Source organism: Neltuma alba, unplaced genomic scaffold (genome assembly GCF_004799145.2).
Source record: "Neltuma alba isolate B1F8T4 unplaced genomic scaffold, ASM479914v2 tig00006059_pilon, whole genome shotgun sequence".
Lineage (NCBI taxonomy): Eukaryota > Viridiplantae > Streptophyta > Magnoliopsida > Fabales > Fabaceae > Neltuma > Neltuma alba.
The window spans coordinates 18,735-37,353 of record NW_021634334.1 but is presented as its reverse complement, the minus strand read 5'-3'; the positions used below and the strand labels follow the sequence as shown (position 1 = coordinate 37,353).

The 18,619-nt window shown below is 33.6% G+C and overlaps 2 protein-coding genes across 2 annotated transcripts; one reads left to right on the top strand and one right to left on the bottom strand.

Moving 5' to 3' along the window:
- Positions 1 to 4,616: 4,616 nt before the first annotated feature.
- On the top strand, positions 4,617 to 8,331 carry LOC114749476 (protein trichome berefringence-like 7). The gene is made up of 4 exons (XM_028937970.1): positions 4,617 to 5,650; positions 6,500 to 6,658; positions 6,937 to 7,247; positions 7,483 to 8,331. Exons 1-4 carry the CDS (start codon positions 4,833 to 4,835, stop codon positions 7,485 to 7,487), a joined length of 1,293 nt encoding a protein of 430 aa, XP_028793803.1. The 5' UTR covers positions 4,617 to 4,832; the 3' UTR covers positions 7,488 to 8,331.
- Positions 8,332 to 10,037: 1,706 nt separating this feature from the next.
- On the bottom strand, positions 10,038 to 15,590 carry LOC114749477 (chromatin assembly factor 1 subunit FAS2). Its single transcript, XM_028937971.1, has 12 exons — positions 15,404 to 15,590; positions 14,323 to 14,434; positions 13,833 to 13,859; positions 13,665 to 13,737; positions 12,827 to 12,930; positions 12,472 to 12,683; positions 12,287 to 12,383; positions 11,712 to 11,784; positions 11,413 to 11,501; positions 11,063 to 11,201; positions 10,852 to 10,952; positions 10,038 to 10,753 (listed from the first exon to the last, which is right to left on the bottom strand). Exons 1-12 carry the CDS (start codon positions 15,515 to 15,517, stop codon positions 10,053 to 10,055), a joined length of 1,842 nt encoding a protein of 613 aa, XP_028793804.1. The 5' UTR covers positions 15,518 to 15,590; the 3' UTR covers positions 10,038 to 10,052.
- Between the last annotated feature and the right edge of the window lie 3,029 nt (positions 15,591 to 18,619).

Genomic DNA, 18,619 nt, shown 5'->3' with positions numbered 1-18,619 from the left:
TAGGCTTAAGCTTTAGATGTTTCTTGTTTCTTCTCGTATAAAATCTACATCTATATGATCAGTACAATAATATATATATATATATATATATATATAAACAATAATAGTTACACAAGCATTTGTATATAGGGGTGAAAACAAACTAGGTCAAGCCAGGCTTCACCCTTAACAGGCCCGGCCTTTGGTGAGGCCTGTTGGCCTGAGTCTGGCCTGCAGCTTGTGAAAGGTTTTTTGTTCAGCCTGAGCCTGGCCTGACCTGTGGCCTGTTTTTTTTAAACAAATTTCAAACACATATAAATCAATTTAAAATTATAATGATTCAACCCAACTTATCTAAAATACAAACAGAAAATATGAAATTATCAAATTAACACAATTTGTAAAACATATCCCTTTAGACCCAAAAAAAAATCAAATATGAAAAATTATTAGAAAACATAATTTCACTCTGGTATAAAAATATCACTTTATCCCATCTCTAGTATAAAAATTAGTTGATGATTAGATCTAGTTTAAAATATTAAACATCCTTAATCCCTTTTATATTTTAAATTTATCATTTGTTCAAACTAATTTACATTTATTATAATTTATTTATTTATTTAAATTAATTAAGCAACTATTATAATAAGAATTAGATTGAGCACACATATATACAGTCTACAATATAATAGATCAATTCTATATATATATATAGATATATATATTTTATATAAGATTAACATGAAAAGCATGATCAAGTAAATGAATGATACTTTTATTTTTTTTAATGTACTTATGTTTTCTTTCTCCGTTTAAATATGTGTCATTATACACACATCAATTATTTTTATTATAGAGAATTATTTTTATTATAGAGAATGGAAATGAAATGAAACGTGTAATGAGTTCTGGATAACACGTTTATGTGAGTGGAGTTTTTTTAATTAACCAATCAAAATAGCAGATTTCTTCTTGTCCATTTATAATTTTAACCTTAAAAAAAAAGGATAACAGGCCCAGGCTGCCTGACAGGTCTAACAGGCTTACTATCAAGCTTGAGCCTAACCTGATAAAGTAAACAGGTCTTTTTACAGGCTTGAGCTTGTTCTAATATCTAAATAGATTAGGCCAGGCCAGGCCACAGGCCGCTGGCCTATTTCCACCCGTATTTGTATATATAGTTATATAAAGAGATGATTAATTACATCTAGCTAGCATTCTAAGAAAAAAAGTGAAATGGCTACCTAGCTACCAAGCTACTCCTCCGGTCCCAAATATGATCAGTACAATAATATATATATATATAAACAATAATAGTTGCATAAGTATTTGTGTATAAGGGTCTTATATTTAGGACCGGAAGAGTAATTCACATCACTGATTAGTTGGTCAGTTCATTTTTATTTTTACAAAAAAAGTCGTAAATTCTATCACTAGTTCATTATTTTTTTTAGTGATATGGATATTTGTTTAGAATAAGTGAAGGCAATTAATCTTCTAGTATGGGGATACCTTGGTTTCAGATATTAGTCTTATTTATTACTCCCTCTGTTTCTTATTATAAGAGACATTTGATGCTCATGGCATGTTCCAATATATAAAAGACACTTAAAAATTGTCTATATTTTTTTTGTATTGATTTCCTATTTTACCCCTATTTATTTTGTCTCTAACTCATACTCTCTCTTCCTCCTACTTCTCTTTCTTCTAATAATTTAATTGTTCTCTCTCATACTCTCTCCTTATTAATGGGGGCATTGTTGGAAAAAATATTATACTTTTTGCATATTAATTGTCCTCAACTAAATTTAACTGTTTTTTTTTATCAATGTAATTTGGTTATTTGTCTATTATAATAAAGAACGGAGGGAGTATATCACTGGAATTTAAAATTTTTTTTATGAATGTACAATATTATGGTTCATTTATTAGTGTGTAAACTGTTAGTATCTTCTAAAAAATGTGTATATATATTAAATAGAAATAAAATTAGAAAGTAATTGAATCTTTTTTTTTTTTTATCTGCTGGCTAACAATCAACGAACATTGATATATGCTTATGATGGTGGTACGGTGAAAATTGTGTGCTCAAGATTGTTCAAGAGATTGTTTTTTTTAATCAAACTAATTAATTATGTACTTATCTAATCTTATTTATAAGTCACATTTTTTCTCTACTTATAAGTAGGACCAAAAGATTAATTATACTATGAGATGTGTTCTTCGCATTTTTTTTTGTTGCCCACCCAGTTCACCGGAGTTTTGCTCCGACTACATCTGGATCCGACCCGTGTCGCGCACCTGGTTGTGGTGGATGAGTCTCCCAATGGGGATTTCTGCATATACTGAGGCTCGAACTCGAGACCTCGTTTAAGCGGTATCAAACCACTTACCACTTGGATCAACTTCTATTGGTTGTTCTTCGCATTTAATCACAAGGCAAGATCACATTTTTTTGTGTGGACTGCCTTCACCTCTCGGCCCAACTAATAATTACATGCCAAAGTAGTTAGGTTTCAGTTCAAATAAAAATTGAGTTTAGTAGAAAAGACTAATCTCTTATAATGTAACAAATTAATATTTAAATTCTTGCTGGAAAAAGTACTCATGTTCAATGAAAAAAAGTTTCAGCTCAAAACATTAAATTCATTTGAATTGCGGCTCCCTTTATTATCTTTGAAATAATATTCTTCAAGTAAGGTTTTGCATACAGGGTTTTGCATGCATATTAGAAAAGTATATTGATAGACTAAATTATGATAAATTATTTAAGAAAAATCAGTGAAGGGTGTCTTTTTTAAAATTTTACTGATTAGAAGGATGTGAATTTAGATATTATATACTTCCTCTGTAAGAAATTCGGCAGTATAAACTCACACTTTTTGTGGATTAAAATATATCAGAACTAACCAATAAAATTTTCAAATAAAAATTTTTCACTGATTTTCTTTAAATTATTTAATAGCACTTGATTAAAATATTCCTCATTTTTGTTTAATTGTTGGCACAAACATTTGCTCTGCCTACCAGCGTATTCTTATAATTAAGTGGTTGACTATTAATTAGTGATGATTACTGATTATAATATTGGGGTCCTAATTGTAACTTTTGCAAATGGTAATCAAAACATTATCTAATGAATAGATCGTAATTCTATAATTTAATCAAAGAATCACTCAGATGAGTTTCAAGTGGTGGAGCCAACTCACCCTATAAATGGACAAACTAATTGTCGGTTTGACCCAACCAAAAGGAATGATATTTTATTACGAGAATTGATCATACACCTTCCGATTTTATATATAAGAAAATTTTTTTTATTTCCAAAAAAAACTAATAATCTCTTTAAAATTTTTAGGATCATTTTTTTAATTTTTGTTTCTATTAGTTACTAGTTGTTGTATTAATTATTTTATTTTCTGTACTCACTCTTTCTATAAATAAGAATGTTCTTGGAAAATAATTTTGTCTCTTTACATATTTATTTTATTCGTGTTTGTGGTTTGCCCATTTTATTTTATTTTTCCAGCTCTATTCTCTTTTCCTTGTCCAACACATACGTTGACAAAGACAAATGTTGTAATTTATTATCAAATTTGAATCTTTAAATAAATATATTATTTGAAAAGTTGATATAACAAAGAGTTTTTTTACATTAAAAATTCACTAAATAGTAAATCAAAATTCAAAGAGAAAACAATAGCTGTAAAAGAAAAGAATTTAAAAAGCGAGACAACGACAAAAAGTTGATCAAGGAGCAAGAGGCATGGTCACAGCAAAAACGATCTTTTTTTTTTTTTGTGTGCCGACGATCTTCTTTTATTTATATCACTAATTCATAGTATTCATAAATTAAATACGCTAATATTAATAGTAGCATATTATTAGACAGATTCCAGGTGTTTTAGTAAGGTAATTTTTTTTTTTTCAAATAAAGAGGCAAGACAAGCTTGGAAATTACATGACAAAGGTCAGAAACGCCAAAGCAAATACAAACAAACCAAAATTAGCCTAAATCTAATACAATTTGTTCTGAGCAAAAGGTGTTGTAATATTATATATTATTTTTAAATTAATTATAATTTAAAAAACTGATGTATATTGTATAGTTTTTAATGCTCTTTTCGATCCTATTTATAAGTTTTAATTTGAAGCTTATTTTAACATTTAATGTATTTTTTAATTTTTTAATTATTTATTCTCTCTTATTTTTCATACTTCACTTATCACATTTAATCATATATTCTTTTTTTTTTTAATTTATTATAAGAATATATTTAAAAATTAAAAAATATTTTTAACCTATTTATTATTTTTAACTACTTCTAATTAATTATTTATTATTTTTAAATTAGTTATTTAAAGTTTATGATAAGCACCGGTAACTAATATATATATGTGTGTGTGATTTTTTTGAGATGCCTAGATCAGTTAAATAATTTTTAATTTAAAACATAAGGTTAATAATTGTGCTTGGGGGTCGTGGTGTTCACAAATCACAACTTCTCGCATGAGTCAGGAGTCAGGAGTCAGGATTTGGAAGTTTGTAGAAGAGTCGCTTCTACGAATTGACCACTTAGACCTCCGTCTTCGATCCCAATTACACCAATGTCCCCAGTTCCTTCGTACTTCCCTGTACTGAGAGGGTCTCCTTCTCTCTCTGTTGTTTTCTTCCAACTCCAAACCGCTCACCAGTCCCCACCTTTCCACAGATTTCATCACTTTCACCGCCACGACATCTTCCTCTTTGACTCTTGAATTTGACCATCGATCCGTTTCATCCTATCTTACAAATCGTTGTGTTGAACTTGAATGTGTAATGTGTTCGTTGTGGCGGATGATTTGGGACTATGAGTGTTTTGAATCGGAGCGTTTCAATCACCACAACGCCGTCGTTCAATCGAAGGTCTCTCGGTGTTGCGAGTCCTAAAGCTAACCGATGCAGACGGCTCGGGCTCTCCCGGTGGTTTCACTTTCACGCGCTTGTGATTATAGGGTCTCTAATTTCATTCTTTGTTGCCGTTGGTGGAGGATATGTGTACTTACTTCCTCACCTTAGTCACACCATCTTTCAAGGCCAGCGTGTCTCTAACTTTAACGGATCGTTAAAAAGCTGTGATGTTTATAAGGGAAGGTGGGTCCGGGTGCCGCCTTACCCATTGTACAATGCGTCAGAGTGTCCTTTTGTAGAACAAGGATTCAATTGCTTTGCTAATGGACGGAGAGACATGAGTTATCTTAATTGGAGGTGGAAACCCAGTGATTGCGATCTTCCGAGGTTTGATGTAAGTAATGTTTTGGAAATGTTTCGAGGCAAGAGAATTGTTTTTGTTGGCGATTCTATGAGTAGGACTCAATGGGAATCACTGATATGTATGCTGATGGCTGGGGTGAAGGATAAACGGAGTGTCTATGAAGTAAACCAAAATGAGATATCGAAGAGAATTAGATTCTTAGGTGTTCGGTTCAGTGCCTTCAATTTCACCATTGAATACTTTCGATCGGTTTTCCTGGTGCAACCGGGTCCGGTACCTAAGCATGCGCCAAAGAGGGTTAAATCAACACTTAGATTGGACAGATTAGATGATATAAGTGACCGATGGGCTGATTCTGATGTTCTTATATTCAACACTGGGCACTGGTGGGTGCCGTCTAAACTTTTTGACGCGTAAGTTCCTTTCTTTGTTACATTCAATGGCCACTTAGTGTCATTATGTTTATGGACATATTTGATACAATAATTGTTTCTTCTGCTGTTTATTGCTTCGCTCTTATTTTTCTTAGTTATCTTCCGCCAATGCAAAACTTTCTTAGCTATTTATTTTAATGGCTCGTGGTATCCATCATTATTTTTCCTAACCTCATCAACATGATTCTGTAGCTTTTAAATGCTATTGTTCAAGAGGGTTGAAAGTAATGTTTGTTGAAGTTCTCCATGATGCAAACCAGAGCTGCAAAAAAATTCTGACAAATTGCTGCTAATAGCAGTTAAGTATATTTTTAGATGTTGGGGTGATTGCTGCCTTTTTCCATGATTGTCACAACTCCTTCCTGCAGTAATGTTCACATTCAAGAGACTTGACAATTGAGATGAATGAGACTTTTATTCACTTGAGTATACAATTGAGATGAGTGAGACTTTATTCACTTGAGCATTGATTTTATTCTGTCTCACTTAGATCCTTGGTCATGTTTGTTATAGCTACTGAATATGAGGCATGTCTTTAACACCAAAAGAAAATAAGCATAAAAAAAATTTTGAAAGGAAGGTTGGGGTCTAGCTTTCGCCCTGATATTATACAATGGTGAGTCTTGTTGAAATTATATTTTATTTACTATCCTCTGTTTCAATTTAAAGCTGAAAGACTTTTTCTTGGGTGAATATAATTTGTAGTGCATATTTTTATAAAATCAGATTATGATTTATGTTTGTGATGCTTGACGTGTATTTTCATCCGCCGAGATCAGTATGGTTTTTAATTTTGTTTATGCCTGTGTATTTATCTGTTTCCATCAGGGGTTGCTATTTCCAAGTTGGAAGGTCATTGAAAATTGGGATGTCAATTCCTATTGCCTTCAGAACGGCACTTGGCACTTGGGCATCATGGATAGAGAGAAAGATCAACAAAAATAGAACACGTGTCTTCTTTAGGACGTATGAGCCATCTCATTGGAGGTATTCTTCCCTATATGTGATTTTTTTTGAAAATACTCTCTCTTCTGGTGAACCTGTCTGATACAAGACTTCTCACCTTCAGGACATTATTTATATAGTTGCATGCTTGTGGCATCAGCGGCTGCTTTTCCTCACTTTAACTTTTGTTTTTCCATTATGCTAGAATGTTATAACCTTTCGAAATATCGTTTCCCAAGATTTCAACCAGAAAAATGAAATTTCACTGGTTTAATCTGCACCGGTCAACCTTACTGATCTAGTTTCCTTGTCTGCATCAGTGATCAACCCCGCTTCACTTGTACTGTAACCCAGTACCCCATGCCAGAAACTGATGGAAGGGACCAAAGTTTGTTTTCAGACTTAGTTTTGGAAGTGGTAAAAAATGTCCCAGTTCCCATCAATGTTCTCCATGTCACATCATTGACAGCTTTTCGAAGTGATGCCCATGTTGGTAACTGGAGTGATAATCCATCTGTCCAAGATTGTAGCCACTGGTGTCTGCCTGGAGTGCCTGATACGTGGAACGAAATTATCCTTTCGCAACTATTAACTGATTATGAATCTCCATCCCGGCAAATGGAATCACAGAGTGAGTTCATTACTTTCTTTTTTATTTTTTTAATTTAATCTCAAAGCATCTGGCGTGATTTAAGCTTACTCGAGTTTTGATCATTCCAAATGAAATTTCTGAGAGTCATGATAACAATTTACCCTGACAGTCTTTTTCCTTGATCCAGTCTTAAAAACATTTTCTCACCCCATCCTCTTAGGTGTACCATTTGTTTTTGCAGTAACTTATTCTTTTCAATAACTTCTGTCTTCAGGTTGACCATATTTCTGGCTGCAAATTAGAGTTTGGCTTTCTTTGCATTGTATTTTGACCAGCATACTCTTCAGAGTTCAGATTCTATGGTGAACCAGAGCTCACTCACAACCTGACATTGTCACCCTGGGCTGCTGCTGCTCATTCAGCGATAGCTACTAACCTAAAACTGTTTTTCACGAGTCTTAAGTGCTGCTTTAGATTTTACCTGCTTTTCCAAAAGCAAGGGACAGAATATACATTTCAGTTCTACCAGAGTCACCGAAACTTAAGGTAGCAGAGAGCGAGGTATACATTTTTTTCCCTTTCTATTCTTTGTCCAATTCTTTGCATCTATCTCATAATCATGGTTTACATCTAAACCTGCAAGAACTTGAGGTTAGATCATTAGGTGAAACTAGGGTACTGGTGAGGAGGAGAATGTCTGCTATCAATTTCATCTTGGTCGGGTACATATCCATCTCCATTGATCTTCTTTCGAAGTGTGATGTGAGCCAGTGAGCTGCTTCACATCTTGTACAGTTCAGAAGATGTGTCATAGTTGGCAAATTAGGTTGTAACCAAGCGTAAATGAACAAATCCTGTCAGCACCGTTCAATGTTATGCCCTTGGATGATGGGGAGCCTGATAGACTACCAAAGAAGAATGTTCCGGAGGTCGTGAAGCTTGTTGCTTTTTGTATGGGGAGCCCTGTGGATTGAGGCTGTGTTGAGAAGAAAGGGGGGGGGGGGGGATTGAAGCTAACGCTTGTGCGGGTTTGCAACATTAAGCGTTAGCTTTTCAAGTTCAGATAATAGATTTACTTGTCTTGGAGATTTATTTAAATTTGAAAGTATAAGATTTTTTTTAATCAAATTTTAAAATTTATTGGTGTTATTCCCATATGATTCAAATTTTTAAAGAGAGTTATGTGCACTTCAACTTTTAAACAATTATATTGTTAATATAAAGGCGTTCAATTAGAAATATCATTACATTTAATTGAAAACTATCCATTTATCCTTTAATTTTATTAAAAGAAGGCTAATAAGTCGCTGGTGTGTGATTTAAACAATGAATGGATGTTATGAATAAATAGTGTCATTAACCTCGTTAAACTTTAGTTTTTCCAACACAATTGAATCAATAATATAATTTCAAGTCCTTGGCGGAAGGAGGTTATGATGTCACTAAAAAGACAATGAAATTGAGGCAGTGTGAAGGTCAGGGAGCCATTGGAGTAGGTCCACATGGTGAAGAAGGCGAGGAGAATGTGCACATTCCCCAGGAGGTTCTGAAAAGGTCTGTTATTATTGAAGGCATATACAAGCAATTAGCAACTTTTGGAGCTAATCATCAAATTGTGGTTTATGACGGCCGAACAGAACAGTATTGTTGAAAGAAAGTGAATGAAACTTTGTTGAGCTCAAACAAACCAATTTACATGAAAGAGAGACATCCAAAGAAGACTAGGTATGCGAGAAACATTTAATGCGCGAATGGAACTGTTTCTTTGAGCATATTACTTTCCATTCGTGCCATCGTTCAGAGTTTGTTGCCATAATCCTGATTCCCTGTTACAAACATGCAGAGGTTTACTAAATAATATGCTCAGTGGGAACCTCTTGTTATTTAAGTACGATACAATTGGGATATATCTGTTGACATGCATCTACGCTATCAAATGAAGGATTATGATCCTCTTCAGGCATTGAAATTCAGAGAAGAAAGAATTAATTAGTATTCTTTTGGCCAAAAAACAAAAATAGATTATTATTCTGCAATCCCTTTGATAAAACCAAAAAAAAAAAAAAAAGAAATTTCACCACTTTCAATACTTTCTTTTCCTAACTTGTTTATTATTGGCAAGTAATGTTCGGCTTCATAGATTATATTAATGGTATTTCCTTTGTAATTTGAACAAACTCTATTCAATTTTAATTTTATTCAGATTTGTACTAAAAATACGGAGTATCATAATTTGACAATCATAGCATGGATTCCTTCCACTCATACAACGTGTAAAGTAACCCAAGAGATGCAAAAATCAGCTAAATTACATTACTTGTCGAACTGGAATCTACATTAAAGAATAGATAACCAGATGCAGTTCATAGAACAAGGACAAAAAAAGAAAAAGGGAAATAGTAAGGAACTTTCATATGTAGACTGCCCAAAAAATATACAAGGATAAACACGCAGGGTGTTTCTCAGATGGATTTCTGCAGTCGACTGCAGTGCAATCATAAAATCTTTCTTCTTTTATCCCCTGACACTCAAATTATGCACTGGAAATAATAGTGTTTAGCTATGGTGACTGGTTAGAGGCAGTAAAAATGCTAGTGACAGTAGCCGCAGCAACTTTCCAGTTACTCGGTAGAATACTTATAGGTCTCAATGGTCAGGGACTGATGAGTGGCTGTGACGGTATGTAGCTTACCCATTTCCTTGCAAAAATTCCACCTCTAAAACTAGCAAATTGGAAGCCATAAAAGATAAATTTTTGAACGGCAGGGGCTAGAGATAGGTCAAATTTCAAGACTACCAGCAATCAAATAAAATGACCGCAAGGGATCCATGCCTGTGTTTCTCTCATGGATCAATGGCAATGGGAGTTATACGCTTTTTGCCTGTCTTATTTGATGTTGTCGTTGTTCCTCTTGAACTACATGCTACTCTTTCTTCTGCTTCCCTCCTATCTAAACTAGATGTTTGTTTCTCTGTCTTCTTTTGTTCATCCGATTTCACACTATCTGAACTTACTGGTTGTTTCTCTGCTTCACTATTACTGATATCCACCACAACTGCGCCATCATTTCCAGTTTCTTCAATGACCAAGACAGCTTTCTCTCCTGCTGCACTTTCCTGGCTTGCTGTCACAACTCCACCAACATTGCTAGTTTCCTCAATGACCATGTCATCAGCCTTCCCTTGGGCCTCGTTTTCCCTGCCAGCTGCCTCAACTCCACTAACATTGCTGGTTTTCTCAATGACCATGTAGTCGGCCTTCTCTTGTGCTTCCATTTTACTACTTTCTGCTACAACTACCCCAACATTCCCAGTTACTTCTGTGACCCTCTCATCTCGTTGCTCTTCTGCTTCAGCTTTCCTGATTTGTTCATTAATTACACCAACGTTGCTAGTTGGTTCAATGATCATGTTATCAGCCTTTCCTCTGGCTTCATTTTTCATGCTTTCTTCTTCAGCTGTACTAATATTCCCGGTAGCTTCAATGACCAAATTGTCAGATGTCTTCGGCTGTGTATTATCCTTGCCAGAAACTTTCTTTTCTCCTGGATCAATATGTTACAGAAATATTAGAAACCTCAGTGTAGTGGATATATGATAAAGCTGAAAAATAGGTTTTTTTGGGGGGGGGGGGGTGGTGTACCTGATGAAGAGATAGGTGTTCCTAATTCATTATTTTCAAATTCCACCAAAGTGCAGAAACCATCTTGAGAGGACAATGCCAAATAATGAGCATCAGGTGACCTTTTAAACAATGCCGGAAGCAGTTAAAAACTTTCCCCAGAGGCAGGCGATTGCATTAATTCTTAAACCAAAACATGTAAAAGGGACCTGGTAGTCACTAAAAAATTTACCATGCAATGTCTGTTATTGCAGCATAGTGGAGACCAGCCATTATAGCTATGGGAGGATTGTTCTCAGTGTCATAAATGTACAATGAATTCAAAGTGGCCACCGCAAAAATGAGGCGATAGGGAAGTTTAAACAACTCAGCTGCACAAATAAATACAATTATTATCTTGCTTCAGTATAGATATACATCCTCCAAGACAAGCAGAATGTTTCTACAAGAAAGTAGTTCAACTTTGGATCACTTTAGGGGACAGAGTGCCAGAATTAAGCTCCACATGACTGAAGAAATGGCCCCCTAAATCATATATATACTGCAACTGAGCTGATGTACAAGTAACAAGCACAAAATTACCTGAATTTGTTCCCCGAAGGCTGAAATTAACAGGACAGAATCGGACAGCAACCACAGCTTTGTTTGCACAAGGAAGCTGTATGGCAGGCCTGCATATCAGGAAAATCACAAACAAAATGCCTTTAGGACATGGTCCATGAATATATTAATATAGCATAGCATGCTGGGTATTAAAGTATAACATGTAATCTCAATTTTTTTTTTTTGGGAAAAAAAAATGTTTTGACTCTGCGAGCCATCTTCAGCATTTGAAGTAGAAAGATTTCATCGCCTAAAGCAGAAAAATCTGGCAGACTTACCGAGAAAGGTCCTTTCTAGAAAATATGTAAGCTGCATTTACAGATTCAGATCCAGAAGTAGCTTTGTATGAGCCTGAAATAGATGAATTGCCATGTAATTTTTTTCCTTTTTAAAAATAGATAACATAGAATAACAACTGTTCAGGAAATCAGAGTCTGAAAGGAAGAAACCAACCGACATGATACAATTTTCAAGCACCAAGAAATACTAAAGAAAGCGCATTAAGTTGGAACTTGACTGCAAAAAGTCAGGCCAAACTGCAAAGGTAAAATTTACTACTACCTAGAGATAATTATAACTTTCACCATCCAAAACCAAAAAAATGAGGAGTCTCATCAGGCTGAAGCAAATAAACTCATCAGCAGTCCAGGTAAACTACAGATTCAACTAACTTGAATACTATCCAATTTTTTGTAGATTATTCTATGCTTCGCTAAAAATGGGCTCTCTAGAAGAATCTGCAATCACAGCTTATCACAACCTCTGACCCGTAAAACCAGAGATAGATTATACATTATCATGAAGAGTCAAAAACTCAGAAATAAATTGAATCAGAATTTGCTCAAGTTATTACCTGCAGGCACAACAAGAAACGAGCCATCAGGAGACCAGGCTGGTCTCCTGAAAAAAGATGGCAGCGTCTCATCATGGAAAAGATGATAATTTGTTGACTGCATTCCAAAAACTTCGTGAGGTTCATGTACATGACAAATCAATCAATAAATTTAAAGATAGAATAGGATTCAATTTATCTTAAACCTTAGAATTATCTAGTAATGGATGTACTGCCTTGGAAATAACTTGCTGGCAGACAAAATTGATTTTCCCACTTCCTTTAGATTTTCTAGGTTTATTAATGTAGATTCGGCAAGTTCTGTCGGAACTAAGAGAAGCAACATATTGCCCTAGAGGATCCCATGCAACTCCCTGAACATAATGAGCATGAGATTCCAACGCCTGAAGATTGGTGCCTGAGACATAAAAATCAAGTACAATCAGCAATATAAACAAAGATATGATCAACAGATGTCACAGTTGAAACATTTCAACTGCCTTCTACCAGAGTTAAAGCATACTAATTGGACATGCTCCAATTATTTGTTGCCATTCTCACCTTTGTTAATGTCCCATATAATGCAAGTATTATCAACTGACCCAGAAATTAAAAATGTGCCATCAGGAGACCACTGAAGATCCAGGATATCCTTGTGATGAGACCTATTTCACAGAAAAATCTTGATAAGAAGAAAAGTAACGGGCCAAACATGAGGTCTTTTTTTTTTTTTTTTTTGGGGGGGGGGGGGGGTGGGTACGGGGGGAGCTACTGGTCTTTAAAATATACTACCTCCCGTCCTTAATATAAGAGCTACTTGACTAATTTGAGTAAATAAAAAAATCCAGTTAAGTTAGTTATTTATAATAATAGGTGTTATATTTCCTAAAATATCCTTGGTAATCAAGTGTATTGGTTAGACCTACTATTATTACAATGAGTAACTTGAGAAAAAATGAATAAATATGAGAGTTAAAGTGGATTGGAGTCTTATATTTAAGACTAAAATAAAAGTCAAATGAGCTCTTATATTAAGGACTAGAGGTAGTATTTATTAGAAGCAGAATCCCGTCAGGAAGACCAAAAGGGAAAACTGTTTTAGGGCCCTTGGACTGATGAGTGGTTATATCATAAATTATAGTTTTGATGTCAAGTATAGTCTTTGTTTCTATGTCATAGCCTTCAGAAATAAAGAAGACATACATCAATACAGAAAAAAGGACCAAGGGCCCACTGCCTATTGGTTGACTAGTCTATGAAATCTTCATCGTATACAGAAATATAAAATTTGCATAAAATAAAATCATAGCAAAGCAAAATACTGCCTATTGTACATTATATTAATTCATAATATATGCAGGGCTCACACATGAATCAAATCAAATGCCTCTTATCTTACCTTAACATCTTGAGGACCTTCCATGTTTGATCTGTATCTATCAGATGATACTTCCATATTATAAGATCACCTCCTGAAAATAAGGAAGGTCCAGTCCACAAACATCACCAATTTATATTATCACACTTTAAAACAATTAAAGCAGTTCAAAGGCAGATAAAGACATACCATCAGCACCAGAAGCCAAGAGTTCCCCTGCATGAACCAAAATATTGTTCTTAGTAGCAATACTATCACCCAATTTTTTCTTGGGGAAAATAAAAAATCTGAAGTAACCAAAAGGAGTAAAGAGTGCTTCAGAGTCTGTGTAACTTAATTTGGAAAAGGGACAAAGGACTAAAATAGAATTTTAGAACTATCAACTCTAGTTAAACCTGCTTGTTATTTTCTGGAGGCTTCTGAAGGCAAGCAGAAACCATTTCCATGAGGAACCTCTTTCAAACTGCTAATGAACTCTATAGAGCATACAGAGATGACATTTTAGGATCAAGATAGTTCAGACACTAAGGGTCACTGTATACCAAAATAACTGATACGATGGTCAAATATTTCGGCCAGGATAAATTGTATTATCACTATAAATTGAAAATTATTTAGTGAAACTCCTATTAATCCAGAGTGGAGGGAAAGGGAGAGGAAACCAATGATACTGACATACCTGAAGAGGAGAAACGAATTACATTTACTGCAGAACTATGGTAAGACAAGCTATTCAGATATGACACTACAGGTAGTTTCTTTTGTGCCTCTGCAGGTTTTACAGACCAAAGCTGGAAATAAAAGTTAAAATCAATAGTTAGTCTAGCCTGGTGAAATCCAAAAAATAAAACATGCAGAAATTTTCAAGAGGCATGGTCTTAACATGTTCACTTATTGAAGCAGTGTCAGATAGAGAAGTAAAACTCTCAACCTTATTTGCATTTTTCATAAGCAATGCACTGAAACACAAGTCAGTTGAATAATCGAAAATGTCTCACACTGATATATTGGAACTTGAACGAAGGTTACAGATACCGGGGATATTCTATAATTCAACAACAGAACTGAGATCACTTGTCTAAGTGCCCCAAAGAGCATCTCCTCCTCCCTTACGAAGATGGTATCTCTTGGTTCAAATTATTCTCCAAATTAAGGAGAGTAAAAATTTTAAAATAATAATTAAATAAAAAAATGTCTACGATGCATCCACCTCTATTATTGTAGATGAAAGATACAGCTCAGGCATCCTATCTTCATAAATAGAAACAAGACATTTAAATACGAAGATATAATTTTAAACACTTTTCTTTAATAAATATGAAATATTAGTGGCAGTTTCTTCTATTAGTGAAACTGTAAACCAATTCTCTAAGCACTAGAAATGTTTACAAGATTGTAACAAGAACAATCTTCCATTAACCGTCTTATGATTAACAATTTTCTTGTTCGGACGAAAACCAAATAATGTAATTCACATAATCAAAAATAAAGAGGAACTCAGTGACATTTTCCCAATGAACTACACAAAATCCCGAAAAATAAATATTAAAAAGATATATATTTTTCCGAAATTTTCAACGATTTATGTCCCAGTTCTAATCCGACCCACGAAAACCCCAATTCCCAAATCCTGTCAAAGGGACAACAGACTAAGAAACAAAATCAACCTTATGCAAGAGAAAAAACTAGTTTTCAGTTTAAGCTTTGAGTGAAAACGTTGCGAAATAACACAATGGTCAGACAGTAATTGGAAGAACGACCTTGATGTCGAAATCGGCGCCGCCGGTGGCAAGAGTGGCGGTGAGTGGGTGGAAATCAAGGGATAGGACTGGTTTGGTTTCGTGCCAGTTTATTTGTAAAGTTCCACCCTTCATTCCTCAGTTTTATGAGACAACTTCAGCTTCAGGAAGACGAAGAAGCAGCACAGCACAAGCCGAAAGGGGGATCTTCGCTCGCTTCTCTCAGTTGGCGGGAAACAGCTTCTGCAAGAAATGCTGGTTTCTATAATATATTTACCAAAATTACCAAATTAACCCTATCAATCCATTCTATTTTCATTCCAATTTTTTGCAGGTGCCATTCTAGCCCGGGGTATATATATACTACCTCTGATTCTTAATATAAAATCTTATTTGATTTTTATTTTGATTTTAAATATAAGACTCCAATCTACTTTATTTCTCATATTTATATTTTTTTTTTCAAAGTAACTCTTCTAACAATGATAGTTCTAGTTAATACACTTGATTAGCAAGGATATTTTAGGAAAGATAACACATATTTAGGATAAATAACTAACTCAACTTATTTCCTTAATCTTCTCAAATTAGTCAACTAGGTCTTATAATTAGGACTGAAGGTAGTATATCTTTTTGGTTACAAGATATATGTATTTTTAAAAAAATTGAAAATACATTTTTTATTTATTTACTCAATATTTTTAAATTACGTTCTTTCTTTTACCTTTTTTTAATCACGCTTTCATTTCACACCTCAAAATCAGATAGAATTTCTCATTTCTCTGGAACAACTTATAGAATTAACTTGTTAGTAGTTATTCCTATTACAGATGTGACTTTTTTTTTTTAAAAAAAAAAGCGCATCTAAACCAAAACCTAATGATATAAGTGATATGATTAATAATTTTAAATTAATTTTTTTTGCCATCGAATAATTTAAAAATAACATAGCTTATTAGCTTAAGATGAATTTCATACATATTAATTGCCATAAAAATATAGTGATTTTGATTTTAAAAATATACATTTATGGGCAAAAAGTTATTAGTCCTATATTTTGAATAGATAAAGAAACGATCGTAAAAATTTATAACGAATGAAATTGAGTCAATGATATTTTAAATTATGAAATAAAAAACATTAACCATTTTAGGAAAACAAATATAATAACTTTGCGAATGGAAATGCACTTAATATGACAATTTTCAATAGAGCCGGGGAAAACGGGCCAAGCCCGTTTAAGCCCGTTTAAGTCGAGGGCGGGCTTATATTTTGAAGCATTGAAAGGGAAGTCGGGCTTAAAAGGACCAGCCTTGTAGGGCCGAAAAATAAACGGGCCGGCCCTGTAGGGCCGCGGGCCGGCCCGTTTAGGCCCGCCAAATTATTATTTTTTAATTTCTATCTTTTTTTCTTAACTTAAAAAAGAAAACCCTAACATTTTAAACATATCATACTCTTAGTTTTACTTATCTTGGCAGCTCACATAGATAGCATTCACAAAAAGAAAAAAAGAATCACTATAGCTATGGGAAAAATAACCAAAAAAACATGAAAATTGCAAAATTTAAACTAGGTATATTCATAAAAATATATTGTTATTTATAAGTTGTCAAAACCTATTAAAATACTGTATCTATAATTTTTACAGTCTTTATTTATCATTCTCCCATATTTTTTATACTTGAAATATAATTGATCAAAAATCTTTTAAACTAAAATAAAGATCTATATCATTTTTATAGTAGAAACAAATTTAGAACTAAGAATGATGGACTCTTTATTTTTTGTCGGTATGATAAATGATTCTTTTTATGTACTATGTTTGTTAGTTAAACTTTTTTGTTAATTATTTATAATCAAACTAGATCATCCGCATTGTAATTATCTACTGAACTTAATGCTTATTTAGTTATTTATGTCTGTCCTCTATTTAGTTTGTTTATTCAATAGACTTTATTATACCGTAATATATGTTTAGACATGATAATGTTTATATTTGTGACTCAATTTTATTTATATTTATACTTTTTATTAGTAATTTTATTGTTTCATTTTTATTATTTTGATAAAATATACAAAAAAATAAAATAATTATTTTAATTAAAAAGACCAAAAGCCTGCGGGCTAGCCCGAGCCCGTCATCTCACGGACCGGGCTTGAAAAAATGACTTATTTTTGGAATTCGGGCTTTAAACGGGCCGGCCCGTTTTCCCAGTACTAATTTTCAATATATATACTTGTATACGCAGCTGCACATTCTTTTCCGGAAAACATTAACAGAAAATTCAAAATTACCTTTTTTTCTCCAATGGAAAATCACCTTGATTTATTTTTTTTTTAAAAAAATTGCCTAACACATAACATCCCCTTTTTAAAAGGCTTTCGGTAATTACGGGCCCATCATATTGTCATTGGGATGTTTAATTCAGATTCAGGCCTGCTACAAAATGAGGCCTTTCAAATAGGCCCAATAAAGAAGAAAACAAAAACTTAAAAATGGAAAGCCCAAATTTGTTTTTGATGCAGTAAACCATAACCCAACCAAGGATCTTAAGAAGGTCCAAAATAAAGAGAAGACAAGCTCTGCCGAAAGTGAAAAAGGCAGGAAGAAGAATCAATGATAGTTAAATGTAGTGTGAGAAATTAGTAGGACCATTGATAATTAATTGTACATATAACTGACAGATGTCAGTTTCTATAGAGTTAACTCTTTGGTGGTATTAATCTTTTTATTTTTTAATTATTGTGTCAGCCATCTTCAAGAAAGTTATCCAAAGATTTATTCTTATCCAGCTTTTAGTAAAAAAATTTCATGTGTGTATGTTAGTATTGGTTCTTTTAAGCAGCAAGCCCCTTTTCAGCTTATTACGCACAAGTTTACGCCTTAAAAGAAGGACTCTACAGTTGGCTTTCAGTTTTTAATCTGCGAATTAAATTCTTTTTGTTTGTGACACAGAGAGAGAGAGAGAGAGAGAGAGAGAGAGATTGTTTATCTCTGAAAATAATGTTACTTTTCCAGTTAGCTCCCATTGTGAAGTAGCAAGACTTGCAGTGAAGGACACTATACTGATAATACTACGTGTTATTCTTAATATAAGATTCTGTTTGACTTTATTTTAGTCTAAATATAATAGTCCAATCATTTTATCTCTTATATTTACTCAATTTTTCTAAGATAGTCCTTCTAATAATTATAGTTGAATACACTTGATTAGTAAGGTATTTTAAGAAGACACC

Excerpts from the sequence above, each read along its gene's own strand:
- LOC114749476 (XM_028937970.1), top strand. The coding sequence starts at position 4,833 with ATGAGTGTTTTGAATCGGAGCGTTTCAATCACCACAACGCCGTCGTTC. Across the intron at positions 5,651-6,499 it reads CCGTCTAAACTTTTTGACGC|GGGTTGCTATTTCCAAGTTG; the intron begins GTAAGTTCCTTT and ends TGTTTCCATCAG. Across the intron at positions 6,659-6,936 it reads TATGAGCCATCTCATTGGAG|TGATCAACCCCGCTTCACTT; the intron begins GTATTCTTCCCT and ends TGTCTGCATCAG.
- LOC114749477 (XM_028937971.1), bottom strand. The coding sequence starts at position 15,517 with ATGAAGGGTGGAACTTTACAAATAAACTGGCACGAAACCAAACCAGTC. Across the intron at positions 12,931-13,664 it reads AAGGTCCTCAAGATGTTAAG|GTCTCATCACAAGGATATCC; the intron begins GTAAGATAAGAG and ends TCTGTGAAATAG. Across the intron at positions 11,202-11,412 it reads CCTTCGGGGAACAAATTCAG|CTGAGTTGTTTAAACTTCCC; the intron begins GTAATTTTGTGC and ends TTATTTGTGCAG.